This window comes from Hemicordylus capensis, chromosome 2 (genome assembly GCF_027244095.1).
Source record: "Hemicordylus capensis ecotype Gifberg chromosome 2, rHemCap1.1.pri, whole genome shotgun sequence".
Lineage (NCBI taxonomy): Eukaryota > Metazoa > Chordata > Lepidosauria > Squamata > Cordylidae > Hemicordylus > Hemicordylus capensis.
In genome coordinates, this window is record NC_069658.1 from 62957678 (window position 1) to 62973855 (window position 16178).

Sequence of the window (16178 nt, forward strand, 5' to 3'; positions counted from 1 at the left end):
CCCAATACATTGCAGTGCTGCACTGTGAGAAGTCTGCTCAAGTAAGAAGTTGGACTAGGGGACCCGCAAGTTCAAACCAGACCATCCCCTGGTTTGAAGAACTAGCTCACAGGTCATCTCGGCGGGGGGGGGGGGTACTTGTACAGTGGAATCCGGTGAGAATTCCCCTTTAAAGTAAAGAGAATTATGTACATTAATGAGGGGAGGGGGCGAGGGAAAGTACTATTTATCTTAATAAATAAGATGGCGGGGACAGCAGAGGCAACGGCAGCAACATCAGAGGTGGCAGCAGCTCCTCCAGTCCCCCTCCCCATCTCCAAAATGACAGTCCAGGCCACAACTGACCTGGACTGTCATTTGGGAAGCCCAAATGACATGAATGGGGGTGGGTGGGTTGGAAGAGCCCCTGCTGCCACCACCACCTTAATTATTAAGGTAAATACTATTTTCCCTCCCATCCCATTTAGTGTAGGGAATTCTTTTTACTTGTAAAGGGGAATCCTCACTAGATTCATCTTTACAAGTATACTGCCAAGCCAACCCCCCGTCTGAAGCAGACTGGAGCCAGTTCAGCAAAGCCTGAAGCCAAGCCATGCTGGGCCAGTTCAAATCCGGTCTGGATTCAAACTCCTGGGCCAGCTCACACATACCTAATCCATAGCAACCCCAAGAGCAAAGCACCAGGTAGTCATCCCACTATGGATATCAAAGAAAAAAAGCAGCGTGACACCATCTATGTATTTTCCCTTGTGGGGTAAAAATAGCTTGAGGGGAAATTGTCAACGCAAAACCAACAGAAGGAGAAAGGCCAATGTCTTTCACTTAAAACTGCAACATTACACCTGTACTGCATTTTTTAAAACACTGAAAAAAGAATAGTGAAAAACATCTAATGTGTAGTTCTGCACACACATTGTCTGGTAGATCCACCTTTACATTGTCTGGAGTGAGGGGCAGAGCCATAATGCCACCAAACCCAATTAAGATATCAGAAAATCTACATTTTATGCAAGTGAGGATCAAGCTGAAGCTTCTATGAACAATTTGGTTCTGGGGCTTTCCACTTGGGTTTGATGTAAACCCCTAACAGCAGCAGAACACCAGGGAGCTTGGGAGAGGTTATAACACCACTCTCCCTCAGTATCTCTTTTAGCTGCCCCACCACAATTTTGCATTGAATTATATAAGAAGTTTGGTTAGTCACTTTGAATATGGTCTCATAGAAATGCAGGATAAACATCTATTAAACAAACTCCTTCTGATTACATATGAAGGCTCCACCATACTCTATGAGATTATTTTTTCTAAAAACTTCTAAATGTCTCTCTCCAGACACTCATCCAATTTTCACCCCTAAATGCTTATTATGGAAGACTGTAAGAAATAGGGACTTATTTTCTTTTTAGGGTACAGTGCCTTGTGGACCCCTTCTTGAAAGTATGGCTGATATTATTCAGTCCAGTATTAGACCACAGTGAGTGTATCTCAGAAGTAACTCTTGTGATCTTCCATGAGTAGTTCCTCCAACATTCCTTCCATGCTAGGATCATTAGGAAGGGGATTGAAAATAAAACGGCTAATATTATAATGCCCTTATACAAAACGATGGTGCAACCATACTAGGAGTACTGCGTACAATTCTGGTCCCCACATCTTAAAAAGGACATCGTAGAACTGGAAAAGGTACAGAAGAGGGCAACCAAGATGATCAGGGGCCTAGAGCACCTTTCTTATGAGGCAAGGCTACAACATCTGGGGTTATTTAGTTTAGAAAAAAGACGACTGCGGGGAGACATGATAGAGGTCTATAAAATCATGCATGGTGTGGAGAAAGTGGAGAGAGAGAAATTCTTTTCCCTCTCACACAACACTAGAACCAGGGGTCACTCCATGAAATTGATTGCCAGGAGGTCTAGGACCAACAAACAGAAGTACTTTTTCACACAACGCATGATCCACTTGTGGAACTCTCTGCCACAGGATATGGTGACAGCCAACAACCTGGATGGCTTTAAGAGAGGTTTGGATAACTTCATGGAGGAGAGGTCTATCAATGGCTACCAGTCAGAGGGCTGTGGGCCACCTCCAGCCTCAAAGGCAGGATGCCTCTGAGTACCAGTTGCAGGGGAGTAGTGGCAGGAGAGGGGGCACGCCCTCAACTCCTGCCTATGGCTTCCGGCGGCATCTGGTGGGCCACTGTGTGAAACAGGATGCTGGACTAGATGGGCCTTGGGCCTGATCCAGCAGGGCTGTTCTTAATCTATAGAATTCTCTGCCATGGGATGTGGTGGTGGTCACTAGCTTGGATGGCTTTAAAAGGGGCTTGGACAGATTCATGGAGGACAGGTCTATCAGTGGCTACTAGTCTGATGGCTATAGGCCACCTCCAGACTCGGAGGCAAGATGCCTCTAAATACCAGTTGCAGGGGAGCAACAGCAGGAGAGAGGGCATGCCCTCATTTCTTGGTAGGGGGCTTCTCATAGGCATCTGGTGGTCCTTTGTGTGAAACAAGATGCTGGACTAGAAAGGCCTTGGGTCTGATCCAGCAGGGCTATTCATTTGGTCATGCAAACAGACCACTTGTTTGAGCAGTTACTTACATATGTAATTTTTGAAAACTGAAAATCATTGAGAACTGAAAACTGCAACCTCACTAACCTGCTACATGTGCAACAGAGTTGCAGTTTCCTTCTTGGTTTTCCCCATATCAATCCAGATAATATCTGCATCTGCCACCTATATGTTTAGAGCACATGGAATGGTTAGATACCCCACTAGTAACATCCATGTGTCACCTGTATTGTACATATCCACATGGTTGATTTCTTGCAGCAGTGTAGGAACAATCACAGGCATGGCTATGACCATACCACACCAGGTTATATATAAATGAGACCTGAGTTGTAGTTTGATTTAAAATGGAACACTGAAGCATAGCCTATTGTTCTGGAAAGGGAGATTTTAAAAAGCAGGAAAAATAACCTAATCTCAGGCAACTCTATTCTTTTACATACACGTCATACATTATTTTACTTCCTTATTTTTACTGCCTTACTCTTTCCTTGACAGAACCATTTTTTAAATGTACCCAATTTTTGTACCACAAAAAAAAAGAGGCTGTAATAGAACTGGTACCTGGTCAGAATACACTTAGAACAACTGTAAGTACTATATAAGTGTTATTATTATCAACCTTACTGTAAGCTTCCAACTGACTAATTCACAATAGCAATGAAATGCTAATATTTTTCAGCAATGCCACAAACTTGTACGGTGGCATATTACATATGAGGGCAAGTTGTTATCTTTTAATATTAATAACCTATCTTGCTGGGTTGCTGTGAGAATTTAGAAGATAAATATTATAAAGCACTTAACACAGAAAGAGTACCGTATTAAAATATCTACAGGGATGCTACAAAATCATACTTAAGAACATTGTAAAGCTATTTTAGTTAATTACTTTTCAACAAAGGGGATTAGAATAGTAAGTAGGTCAAAAGAGCATTCAAGATTACAGTATACAGCATTGCCTTGTGATTAGGAAAAAGGTATTACAGGAACATTCTGAAGTGTTATAGGGATTTAAGGCATTTTCCCCATTGAAATGGTACGAAGTTGTTTGTTTTTAAAGGAGAGTCATTTTAAATAATATACTGACATACAGCTCACTCAAAGTTTATTTTTTTAAATGGGAAGGGGGGAAAAGGTTGTAATGATAATTATAGCTATGACGATTTACTATTTTAGGTCATGCTTAAGTGACACTTACTTGTGCTCCAAAAGATGGAGCAACAAAGTTGCTCTTTCTGCTTGCCCCATGAAAAAACTCTCACAAAGCCTTTCAGTCCTCATCTTGGATTTATAATATATTAGTGCAGAATTGCAGTTTTCACACAGAGATATCAGAACACTCATCACTATGAGAACAGAACTACAAGTTCTCTAAGCAGACAGTCACAGTTCTGCTTGCCACAATTGATATGGGGAGTGTGCCATCATCCTCTGGTGAATAGGAACATAGGAAGCTGCCATATGCTGAGTCAGACCATTGGTCTAACTAGCTCAGTATTGTCTTCAGACTTCCATCCCCTGCAGGGAATATCTTACAGTGTCACACACCAAGTCTCCCATTCATATGCAACCAGGGCAGACCCTGCTTAGCTAAGAGGACAAGTCATGCTTAATACCACAAGACCAGCTCTCCTTTCTAAGGAGAGTCCTAGACTTCCTCCTGCTTGGAGTACCTCATGAAGACAATACCAAAACAAGCCTACTCTTCTTCCCAACTTCGGAACTTGAGAGGGTTTGATGATTGTTCTTGCAGTGTGCTTCATTGCAGGAAAGTTCCACCACTCCTTTACCCAGCTCCAAAGTGGGGACTGTCATTCTCCTTGCTTTGAGGCTAGCAACAAAACCTCTTGGAGCAGGAGAAGAGTCCTGGCAACTACAATTTTTTGGGCTGGCTAACAGATGAAGGATCCTTCTCCCTAAGTCAGGAAGTCTGAGTTTTCCTTTAGTACAAATATACAGTCTCTCATAGCATCAGAGTTGTTAGCCTCACCTCACTATACAAGTGCTCCATCAAATCAATGAGTTACAATGGTAATAAAGCAGCAATTCTCAGAGATAATTCATAAAAACTGGCAGATTATCCCACTTAGAACATACTGTGCCGTAAACAGGATGGAGAATCCTGTAGCCAAAACTCCACAACCCAGTCAGTGTCGGAACATTGTGCTGTTTAAGGGTTGTGTGGCCTTTATAAGGCAGTGTACAAGCAGTGAAAGAGATTCTGAAAATTGTAACAACTAATAGAATACAGGGAATCCCCAAATTTCAAATGGATTGAGTTCTAAGTGTTGGTTTGTGAGTTGGATATTCATACCTCGGAATGGGTGTAGTTCCTATGAGGGATGCCTTGTTTGTGTGTGCAGGTTGGTATTTGTAAGTTGGGGACTTCATTAATTTAATTTGTTAAAGAGCTTTGTAAGTATTAGTCATTCATAAGTCGGATGTTTGTAAGTTGGCGAGTGCCTGTATTTGGGTGTAAAGGGTAACTTTGGTTCTTAAAAAAAAAATAGTTACCAAGTGTTTTTGGAAGTTGCTTTTTAGTTACCTCCAATGAAGAGCAGAAGGTTGCCAGTCGAATCCCCACTGGTACTATATCGGGCAGCAGAGATATAGGAAGATGCTGAAAGGCATCATCTCATACTGTCCGAAAACCTATTGGCTGCCAATAGGTTTCCGGACAAAATACAAAGTGCTAGTTATAACTTACAAAGCCCTAAACGGCTTAGGCCCTGGGTATCTAAGAGAGCATCTTCTTCGTTATGAGCCCCACCGCCCACTGAGATCAACTGAGGAGGTCCGTCTCCAGTTACCGCCAACTCGTTTGGTGGCTACACAGAGACAGGCCTTCTCGGTCACTGCCCCGAAATTGTGGAATGTGCTCCCTGCTGAGATACGATCCTCCCCATCTCTGGCAATTTTCAAAAAACACCTGAAAACCCTTCTTTTCACCCAAGCTTTCTCAGCTTCCTAAATTGTGGGGGTTTTAATTTCTGGTTTATTTTAAAATTCAAAACTTGATTTCCGGGTTTTTAATCACTGTAATTGTTTAATTGTTGTTTTAAAATGTTTTAAAATTATTAATTGTTATGTTGTTGTTTTTAATTTGTTTTAGCTCTTTACTGTTTTAGTAGTGTGTTTTAATTGTAAACCGCCCTGAGCCATTTTGGAAGGGCGGTATACAAATCAAGTAAATAAAATAAAATAAAATAAAATTTAAAAATACTGCACGGGAGGAGACCTCCTGTATTCTACCAAAGAAAACCACAGGGATCTGTGGGCGCCAAGAGTCAAAATGGACTTGATGGCACACTTTAATGAAGAGCAGTAACACTTAAAACATGTTAAATATAACAACAGTAAACTAGAGAGCTTTCACAAATAAGATATGCTTTTTCTTCAGTACCCTTTGAGGCTCACCTCTTTTAAAAAATTTTTTATTCCAAATACCCATTTTTGCAACCCTTTTGCACCTCTTAATTGTACAGAGGCCTGTTCAAAGTTATCCAAATTAAGAGTGGGAGACTGCCTTCACTGATCTGGAGATATGGAATGGAGTTTATACTATATTTTCCAGCCTATTGTAGCCATTCCAGTTTGCCCACCACCTGCATTCATTGATGAACTGCTGTGAGATGGAAAGCCTTGTTTTTTATTTATAATTTTAAGTTTCTATCCTAACAATTTCAAGGTGGCTTATAATAGTCAAGAGAAACAATACATAAAATATAGTACAACAATTTCAGCAGTATAAAATGACAAAAAGTCAGTTAAAAGAAACACTTTGAATTGAATGTGATTGTCACCTTGTAACAGATTAAAGCCTTTGCTTCAGAGCTTGAAGCTTCCTGAGCTTGGGGTGGAATCCCAAGGAAAACTCTCTTTATTTTGCTATTGGAGAAATACAAAAACCTTCCACGTATAGGCCTACGCATGATGAGAAAACTGATAGCTGCTGAGCGCTTGAGGATGCTTTTGCACCAGAGAGATCCCCTTTCCGCCCTCTCTTTTTCTTGAGTTAAAAACCAACTCTGAGAGGCTTGTAAAAAGAGAAGAACCAAAAAAAAACCAGTTTTATTCAATTGCTACAGACTGTGTCCATCTGAGGCTTTTAGCTTTCAAATACACTCAAAAATACTTAGCAGGTTACAAAAATAGGTTGTCTTAGGCTTCTGTTTCAGGTTGCATTTAGACACGCTTAAATGTTTACAGAGTCTTTTGCAACGCCCTAGGTGGGTTGAGCATAGGCTAGTGTATCTTATTTTAATTAAATTTCAGGTAAACAATAATAGGACAGTATCAGGAATATGCAAAGCACATACACAATAAATATGTATCTATCACAAAATCTGACTAACAAACTGTTCCCTAGGCTGAATTCCCTTTTGCTTGAAAACTCACCCAACACCTGATGAGAATCAAACCTCCTGCAATCCTGTCTCTAAAGGATATGCAGTTATTTCATGAAAGAAACCTCCATGCTGGCTCCTGCCATGAGGGAGCAAACTCTATGCTCCTCACTAAGTCTTTCCGCACACGCTTCTCCAGCAGCGATCACCCTTCTTGTTCCCAGAATTCCCAACAACAGCTGACTAGGTCCCTCCCCCCTTAGTGGACTAATTTGGCGATCTCTGTAGGTCACCAGCCTATCAGTCAAGACAAGAGTTCACTTCGTGTTAACTCTTTAGAGGGAGAGGGAGAGGAGACTGGTCACTACACACCTAGTTCAACTAGGGACAGACACAAGACAAGGAGAGATGGGACAGAAATTGACCAGAGGGACAGAAGAGAGGGACAGAATTTAAACATAAGGGTGCTTAGAAACTTGTGGTGTGGAGAAACAAAAAGAATGAACAACTGAGAAGAGAGTATAGACTGAGAGCATTATACTGCAGAGAAAACGCAGGACATTTAAGAGAGACTTGTAATGCAGAGAGAAAAAACAGGAGTAAACTACTGGGTGCAGGGGAAGGGGAGGATTAACAAAAATGAGTTAAAACGACAGATAGTAACAAAAAATTTGTGTGTGTGGAAGATTATCTAATTACTTCTTGCAGTTTCTTCTTGCGGAAGATTACTTAATTACCTCTTGCAGTTCTGCAAGCTACCAAGCATAAGGAGGTGACCCTAGGAACATAGGATGCTGTCTTATACCAAGTCAGAACATTGGTTTATCTAGCTCAGTATCTAGCTCAGTCACTCAATGCTGACTGGCAGTGGCTCAGAAGTAAGATACTTCAGGCAGAAGTATCTCAGTCCTCCTGAAGATCTCAGTGGCATCTCCCAGTCCTCCTGGAGATGCCAGTAGGGATGTGTACGAATTGGGGTTTGTGCACAGGTTTGGCACCAAACCGGTTTGATGCTCCAAGGCATGGGGCGGGGGATCGGTGAGCAGCATCTTTAAAAGGGAGTACACAGTCTCCGCCACTCCATAAAGCTTCCTGCTGCAGCAGCGCTCCCCCCAACAGCCCACACACAGCAGTGGCACACACATGGCCTCCTTGCATGCGTAGATGCCATCTGTGTGTTCAGCATGGTGTTGCTATTGAGGGGAGTGCTGCAGGTAAGGACCTGCTGTATTCCCTTTTAAAGGTCCTGCTCATCGCTCCCTCCCCCGTGTGCCTCAGAGTGCTGAACCGGTTCGACACCAAACCTGTTTCGGCATCACATTCCTAGATGCCAGAGAGTGAACCTGGGACCTTCTTCATGCAAAATGGATGTTCCTCTACTGAACTACAGCCCCATGCCCTAAGGGGATTATCTTAATTGCAGACAATGGTCACAAGTTGTCACCCATCTAAATGCAAACCAAGGTGAACCCTGCTTAACAAGAGGAACAATTCATGCTTGCTACCACAAGACCAGCTCTCTTCTACTGGCTCTCTTGAATTAATAAAGATACTGAAATGGCCCTGAACAAATCATTTCAGTTATGCATCTCTGGTATAGGACTGCATGACCATACCAACACTACCGGGCATAAGAAATATGAATCAAAATAAAGTATAAGTGCTCATTCACCTGGATCTATATGTGCTTAATCAGAAGTACTACTGCACTCACTGAGGCGCACTCCAAGTAAGCAAGCATAAGATTGCAGCCTTACCCTTTGTATCTTTTCAAGCAGTGCATTCAACTCTGTTGTGAACTTATAAAGTAATATTTAAAAACTAGATTCCTTTCTTTCAGAAACCTCATGAAGAAAGCATATTTCATGAAGAAATTACACTACAATCCATGTATATTTACTCAGTAGTAAATACAAATACTTATTCAAATCACTGGGACTTCTGAGAAAATATGCTTAGGATCAGGTTGCATCAAAATATTACACAACAAACAGCATTCATTATATTGTTTTAAATTTTTGTACACCATCTAGAAATGTACATATCAGGCAGTATAAAAATATGCAAATTAATAATAAATAAATAAATAAATAAATAAATAAAATTAAAACAGCAACCCATGTTTGAATTTAAAAAGGCATTACTTTTTGTTCCCTAGTGCACTTCAGAATTTCAAAGTTACGAAATAAAGAGTTCTATGGCTACTTTTAGAGGCTTATTTCACTTTTATCCCGCCTTGTTGGTAGAATTTCACTATGATGATCTGCAGTCAATATTTAATCAGTCAGTCATGCAGTTATACCCTATAGACCAGGCGCTGAAGTGAGGGAACAGAACCACAAAAAAACGTTAAAAGATTTTTGTTGTTCGTCACTTGGGCAGGTCTCTCTCGCCCGGCATCACTGAATGCACCGACTTCAAGGGATCTTCATTTAATAGACTAATACATGGGGGGCAGGCGAAGCGAAAAGGGGGGAAAGTCTCTAGCTAAAGGTCTGGACTGTATCCAGCTTCTAGTTGAAACCGTGGAACTTCAGCAACACTGGAGAGACCCTCCAGAGGGACAGCGGCCATCTGTTGCAGCAGCAGACACACGCGAAGAGTCCAAAGGAGCACCTTACCTAGAATCTGTTAGGCACACTCTCTCCCTCGGTTTTTTTTTGGTTTTGTTTTGTTTTGTTTTCTTTGCCTTTGAAGAGAGCTGAGGCGTGCAGGGGCGGGGTGTGTGTGTGGTGCGGGGGGGGGGGGGGTCCGAGGGGGATGCAGCGCCGCCGAGCCCCCTCCCCTCCTCCGCCCCCCTGACATTCCGACGTCACTTACCAGGTAGGCCGCGCCCCGCTCCTCTCCGCGCCTGGTAGCCCCGGAGACCAACGAGCGTCAGTAACAACGGCCCGGAACGACTGGCCTCAGACATCCGGAGGAGGAGCAGTTCAGCCGCGCGCGCGAGGGCGACGAGGAGGAAGAGGATTGCAATAATCGTAGCGGTGGTGGTGAGAGGAGCAACTGCGATGGTGGCGCTGGCTGAGGCGAGGTAGCCTGAGGTAAAGCGGGCGGGGTTTGGGTGCTTGGCTGTGTACCTGCAGCAGGCCCTTGTGGGCGCTGCCGCTACTTCATCGTCTCCGTCCCTGGTGCTTGTGGAGCAGGCTACCCGTCGCTCCTCTCTCCGAGGGGATGCTAGAAATGTTGCGCGCTTCGGTTGAAACGCTGCGGCAAACAGGGCACTTTGAAAAGAGATCCTTTCTTCTTTTTCTTTCCTTCTTCCGCCCCAGCTCTGAGAGTTCGGGTTCGCGCGCCGCCTTCCGCTCTTCGAATGCACGCGGGTGGTCGTGGTTGCATTATTACGGAGGTGGCGTAGTATACGCGGTCTCCGTAAGAAGCTGAGGAAGGCAAGTTGCAAGCGACAGTGTGGTTTTGCAGGCAATTGCAAAATGATCCATTTGTTCTTTTGCGGCTGTTTCCGAGACCTGACAGTGAATTTGGAGGGAGGAGAGTACACTCCTGACCAAGTGGAGAGCCAGCGTGGTGTAGTGGTTAGAGTGCTGGACTCGGACCGAGGAGACCTGAGTTCAAATCCCCCATTCAGCTGGGTGACTCGGGGCCAGTCATTTCCCTCTCAGCCTAACCTACTTCACAGGGTTGTTGTGAGGAGAAACTTAAGTATGTAGTACATCGCTCTGGACTCCTTGGAGGAAGAGTGGGATATAAAATGTAAAATATAATATAAATAAATAAAAATTGCCTAATCCCCATTGGTAGACTTTCAGCCTGGCCGTGTGTGTTCTGAAACACAGAAGCAAGTCCTTTTGAAAGTCATGGACTATTAAGTACATTTAATCTTGGAAAGGTAATTGATTTTGGGTAGCATAACTTGTTCAAATCAGGGGTGTAACTATAATAGGGCAAAGGGAGACAGTTGTCTGGGAGCCCAATGCCTTGGGGGGGCCCTCCAGAGGCAAGTCACATGACTGACTCCCCCAGTTGTGCACCCGCCCGGGCTTCCTTCAGTTGTATTCATCCTCCAAAACTGATGTGGGTGTTAAGACCTGGAGCTACCAGAACAGCATGTCTTTCTCTAGTACCATTAAATGACTTGCATTGTCCACAATTTACAAAACCTTTTTACAAATACTTTAGGATGATGTTCTGTTGTGGCACATAGGTGTTTGTGTGTGTGTGTGTGTGTATATGTGTGTGTGTGTGTGTGTGTATGTATGTGTATATATATATATATATATATATATATATATATATATATATTACTATGCTTTTTGTTACCACTATTCAGCCTTATTTAAGATTTCTTTATTTCATGAGCTGAGCTTCAGTGAGGGGGGGCATTTTAAAATCTTGTCTCTGGGCCTACTCCAACCTTGCTACGCCCCTGGTTCAAATGTTTGTATGTCTGAGGCCTCAATAATCTGTTTTCATGTTGTATGTCCATTGTGCATTTTATTTTTAAAGAGATGGAAAGTGGCATCAAGAAACCGAGGATCCAGCTAACTGGGTTTAAGAAACAAGAAAAGAAGACTTTAGTTGAGTTACTTTTGAAACTAGACTGTCTTTTCCTAGACACTGAGGTAAATGATAGTGATGAAATAAAAACAGAAAATGTGTATCTTTAGGACTTTGGTATTTCTTAGCACATGGTACTGTTACCATGCTTTCTCAGATACATGGGGGAAATTGCTGAAAACCAAACTTGCAAACATGAATAATAAATAGATCACAGCCCTAACAGAGGCAAACAACATTGGGGTACCCCAGAGGAGCAAACAGACTAGCAGACAAGGCTTTTGAAAGCAAAGAAATAATGTTTATAAGGCAGCGGCACATTGTAAAATGTGATATCTGGCAACTTCTGTTCAAGATTGGTTGTGCAGAAAGTGAAGGCAATTTCCAGAAAGAGGGAGGGAAGTGGGGAGGGTTTGAGGCTTGGTTAGCCAGGTGTCTGATTAGTGTTAAAATGTGGAAGGATGAGGGGGAAAGAAAGTGAAGAGAGAGAAAGATAATATAAAGAGCAGGTTTTAGTCTTGACCTTGATCTGCTGTCTTGTGAGTGAAGCCAGAAGTGCTCGACTGGCACTCAGTTTCAGGGCTGAAGCACTCTCTGTGCCAAGAGCCAACAAAAGAGAACACTGGGATTTCCAAGGAAGTGCCTGTAGTAAGCCCATGCAAGGAATGGACCAGTCTTGGTGATTCTAGTCTCTGCAGTCCAGGGTTCCAACTTTAATCAGGGGCTATTGATTCACTAGCACCACAGGACATAGAACTTCCCAGGGGTGGGAGGCGAGTACTCAAAGCTCAACCATGTAAACTGTGTTGAGAGACAAGGAGGAATGGGGGACTGCTTGGGACCTAGGGAGGACAACTTGGTATAGGAGCAACCCATGAGTATACTGGAGGGAGAAGCTGTGATAAGGGAATATGTTCACACAGCACCAATTAGGTGGCTTTTGGGAGCAGTAGGAAAACAGTCCCTACTATCTCACATCTGGAGAAGAACATGCTAGTGGTCCAAAGCTGGGGATATTTATAGGGTTTTTCTAATAGGGCTGCAAAGGCAGGGAATCTAAGTAGAAAAGAGATAAGTGTCACAAGTTTTGGGTAGTATCAAAATATGTTAAATTAATAAATAAATAGAAATCCTCTAATTTGGGATGATTGCTTTTTAGCTGAATCTCAAGATAAAAGGGCTCTATTATGCCAAATGCCAGTGGCTGCATAGAAGCTTGCTTTCATTGTATTTTAAAGTGAGGCTGTTCAGGTTCACAGGGACAACTTTTTGCTTAAGATCCTTGGTTCTGTTTAGCTTGGAGGTGACAAAGGAAGATGTTCTAAACTGTCTTGAAAAACTAAAAATTAACAAATCTCCAGGGCCAGATGGCATCCACCCAAGAGTTCTGAAGGAACTCAAATGTGAAATTGCCAATCTCCTAGCAAAAATGGCAAATGCGGTTCAGTATAAGCAAGTATAAAGTGATGCACATTGAGGCAAAAAACACCAACTTCACATATATGCTGATGGGATCTGAGCTGTCAGTGACTGACCAGGAGAGAGATCTTGGGGTCATGGTGGACAGCTCATTGAAAGTGTCGTCTCAGTGCATGGCAGCTGTGAAAAAGTTTAATTACATGCTAGGAATCATTAGGAAGGGGATTGAAAATAAAAATGCTAATATTATAATGCCCTTATACACATCTATGGTGCAGCCAAATCTGGAGTACTGTGTACAGCTTTGGTCACCATATCTTAAGAAGAATATTGTAGAACTGGAAAAGGTGCAGAAGAGGGCAACCAATATGATCAGGGTCCTGGAGCACCTTCTACAACATCAGCATCTGGGATTCTTTACCTTTGAAAAGAGGCAACTAAGGGGAGACATGATCAAGGTGTATACAATTTATGCATGGAGAGGAGAGGGTGGACAGAGATAAATCTTTCTCCCTCTCTCACAACACTAGAACCAGACCTCACCCCATGAAACTGAAGGTCGGGAAATTTAGGATGTACTTTTTCACACAGCACATAATTAATCTATGGAATTCTTTGTCATGGGATGTGGTAATGGCCACCAGCTTGGATGGATTTAACAGGGGCTTAGACAGATTCATGGTGGACAGGTCTATCAATGGCCACTAGTCCGGTGGCTGTGGGCCATCTCCAGCCTCACAGGCATGATACCTCTCAATACCAGTTGCAGGGGAGCAACAGCAGGAAAGAGGGCATGCACATACCTCTTGCCTGTGGGCTCCCCAGAGGCATCTTGTGGGCCACTGTGTGAAACAGGATGCTGGACTAGATGGGCCTTGTGCCTGTGTTACGTTCTCTGGCTTCATTAAGAGTGCAAGGATTTTAGGATGTGTGATTGTCACCTTTTTTGGCTGTTTGCACTGATTCAACTTACATGACATAGTTGTTTGATCCAAATGAAGGCCTAGCATCAAAGGCTGCTCTCTGTATGGGTGCTGCTCAGTCTTGCTTAGGTTAGAAGCCAGATTTCTAGGTCAAAAGAAGGTAGGTGAAGGAAGACTGGCTAACAGCAGTACTCGTAAAAAGTCAAGTGTATGCCATCGTTTTTAAGCAAGAGGTTTTAAGCTTAAGTCCAAATTCTTCTCTTAGAGTATGTGCAATTCTTAATTGTATGTTCTTTCTATCATTAGCAATATAGAAATTGTACACACCTTATAGCAAAGCAGCCTTGCAAGAGTGAAAAATACTTAGCAGCATGTGCAGCAGGTGAGTACAGTATATTATACATGCTTGTTTAAAGATGGCACAGAGACCATTTAACTCTGGCCTCTTTGTCCAGTTAGTAGAGATTACTTATTAGGTTAAACAAAGGGCTAATGCCAGTGGCTGGCATACTGAGCAATGATTCAGCAATGAAACGAGAGACCAGCCTAACAAAACCTCTTAGCTGCACCAGTGCATCAGGGAACTGGCAATTTTGGCACCCTGCCCTTCCCCAGGAAGCCCTCTGTACTATGAGAAATGTCCCTGAGGGCTTCGCATCTCTCAGGAATATTTTTGAGTGGCACAAAGGGCTTCCTAGGGAAGAGGAGGTGTGCCAAAATGGTCATTTCTCTGCTGCACTGGTGCTAGGGATGTGTATGAACCGGTTCTGAGATCCTTTTCCGGTCTGGTGTTTGAGCTGGTTCGGCAGTGTGTGTGCGGGGGTACCTTTTAAGGGACTGGGAGGGTGCTCTTAACCCCCTCTGGCACTATCTCCAAAATCACTGGCATGGGGTGGCAGGGAACCTCCTTGCCAATCCAGTTAGCGTCAAACTGGCAGTGCCCAATACACGTGCACATGTGCATTGGGCACTTCCTGTAGGTCGCTGAGCAGGGCGGCAAGGAAGTACACTGTACCCTAACCAGCTGCCGTCCCGCACCAGCGATTTTGGAGACCACGTAGGAGGCTTTTCCTACCCTAATTCAGGGGCTCTGTGTGCTTCCATTTTTTTTATAGATTTGAAGAAATAATATGCTTCCTAGTCAACATAATATGCAGATAACTCTCCATTTATTCCATACTCCCATTCCTGTCAATATTAAGAAAACACATTAAACTGCTCTTCTTATCCTGATCCTTAGAAGCTTGTTGCAGTTGCTCACCCTTTAAAGCTACTCATATGCAGGAAACTTATATTAGAATTTTTTTTGGTACAATGAATAATTATCCAGTAACTGTGTGTGTGTTCTGTCTCCCCTTTCCCCATTTTGATTGTGAGGCTCAGAGAGATTGAGGTTGATGGTATGCCTTTGTGTTGTGGAGCCTTTTCACCAACAAATGATAATATAGGATAATGATTCCTAAACAAAGAGCCTGTGAGTCGAATACCTTCTCCCCCTTGCATCAGATGATTGCTGGCATCAAAAACTAGCACCTATAGAAGTGCCATCTGGTAAAATGCTGCTGTGCAATGGTGCAATCTGCTCTACTGTGCTATGAAATTGATTAGGATCACAGTCACTTCACTTTGAAATATGCTGTAGTTCATGTTTGTACAAAGGGGTGTGGTACTGTTATTATTGATGTGAACCCTGACATAATTTGGAAAAGATAGTTTGGGAGAAGGGAAAGAAAGGGACAATATCAAAATTATATAGAAACCAGGAAAATTAGTGGTGGATATATTTCTGATAGAAGAGATATGGAGGTTGGGACTGCTTCTATAAAATAATTCCCTCTAAAATTTAGTGTCTGCTATGGCTTTATAGAGGCCTCCAAAATTGAGTTGCTGTGCTATAATAATACTTTACAAAGTTAGCTAGTAGATTGGGGTATTTATGGATTACATTTTAAAGGTGAAGCGGGATGCCTTTAATTTACAGAAATGTGGGTGCATGCATGCTACATTTCTCCCTGAGGATAAATGCTGGCATAATATAGAATAATATATCTGAAACATTTAAATGCAGAGTAAAAGATCCATGCAGGTATTTGTAGGGAGATATCCACCCTACACCCCACCAAATCATGAACACACTAGACAGAGTTCTTGTTGCCTACTTGCAGTACTTTCCTGCAAAACCTATGCAGATTGTGCATTTGATTTCTTTTCCTAGGAAGGTAAAATCTACCCTGAATATATCTTACTACAGAAATGTGTTTTAGTACTTAAAATGCTGTTAAAAAGCAATTAAAACTAGTGTAAAACTAAAAATTAGCATGTTGTACAAAATGTAGACATCTTTTGACCTGAAGGAGTCTGTTACAGGAAAATCACAGTTTTTGATTATTATGTGCAAGACCA

General features: G+C 42.7%; 2 protein-coding genes across 8 annotated transcripts in view; one reads left to right on the forward strand and one right to left on the reverse strand.

Moving 5' to 3' along the window:
• Positions 1-9878, reverse strand: part of KIAA0825 (KIAA0825 ortholog) — a 431089-nt gene extending 421211 nt beyond the window's left edge. Inside the window, exons 1-2 of one of the 2 annotated variants that reach the window (XR_008315726.1) lie at positions 9742-9878; positions 2660-2737 (exon numbers count right to left, since the gene is read on the reverse strand). The gene's annotated coding sequence lies outside the window, so the exon portion shown is untranslated. The remainder of the gene's footprint in view (positions 1-2659; positions 2738-9741) is intronic. The other variant, XM_053293916.1, reaches the window with a different exon arrangement.
• The window catches only part of SLF1 (SMC5-SMC6 complex localization factor 1), a 55383-nt gene continuing 49029 nt past the window's right edge, over positions 9825-16178 (forward strand). For 3 of the 6 annotated variants that reach the window (XR_008315727.1, XR_008315728.1, XM_053293923.1), the window contains exons 1-3: positions 9825-9962; positions 11383-11498; positions 14082-14157. Coding sequence is in view for 4 of the 6 variants with exons in the window: in XM_053293923.1 (XP_053149898.1) it covers positions 11385-11498; positions 14082-14157 (190 nt within the window). In the remaining 2 variants the exon portion in view is untranslated. Of the gene's footprint in view, positions 9963-10190; positions 10308-11382; positions 11499-14081; positions 14158-16178 lie in introns of all 6 variants that reach the window. The other 3 variants (XM_053293924.1, XM_053293926.1, XM_053293925.1) reach the window with 3 other exon arrangements.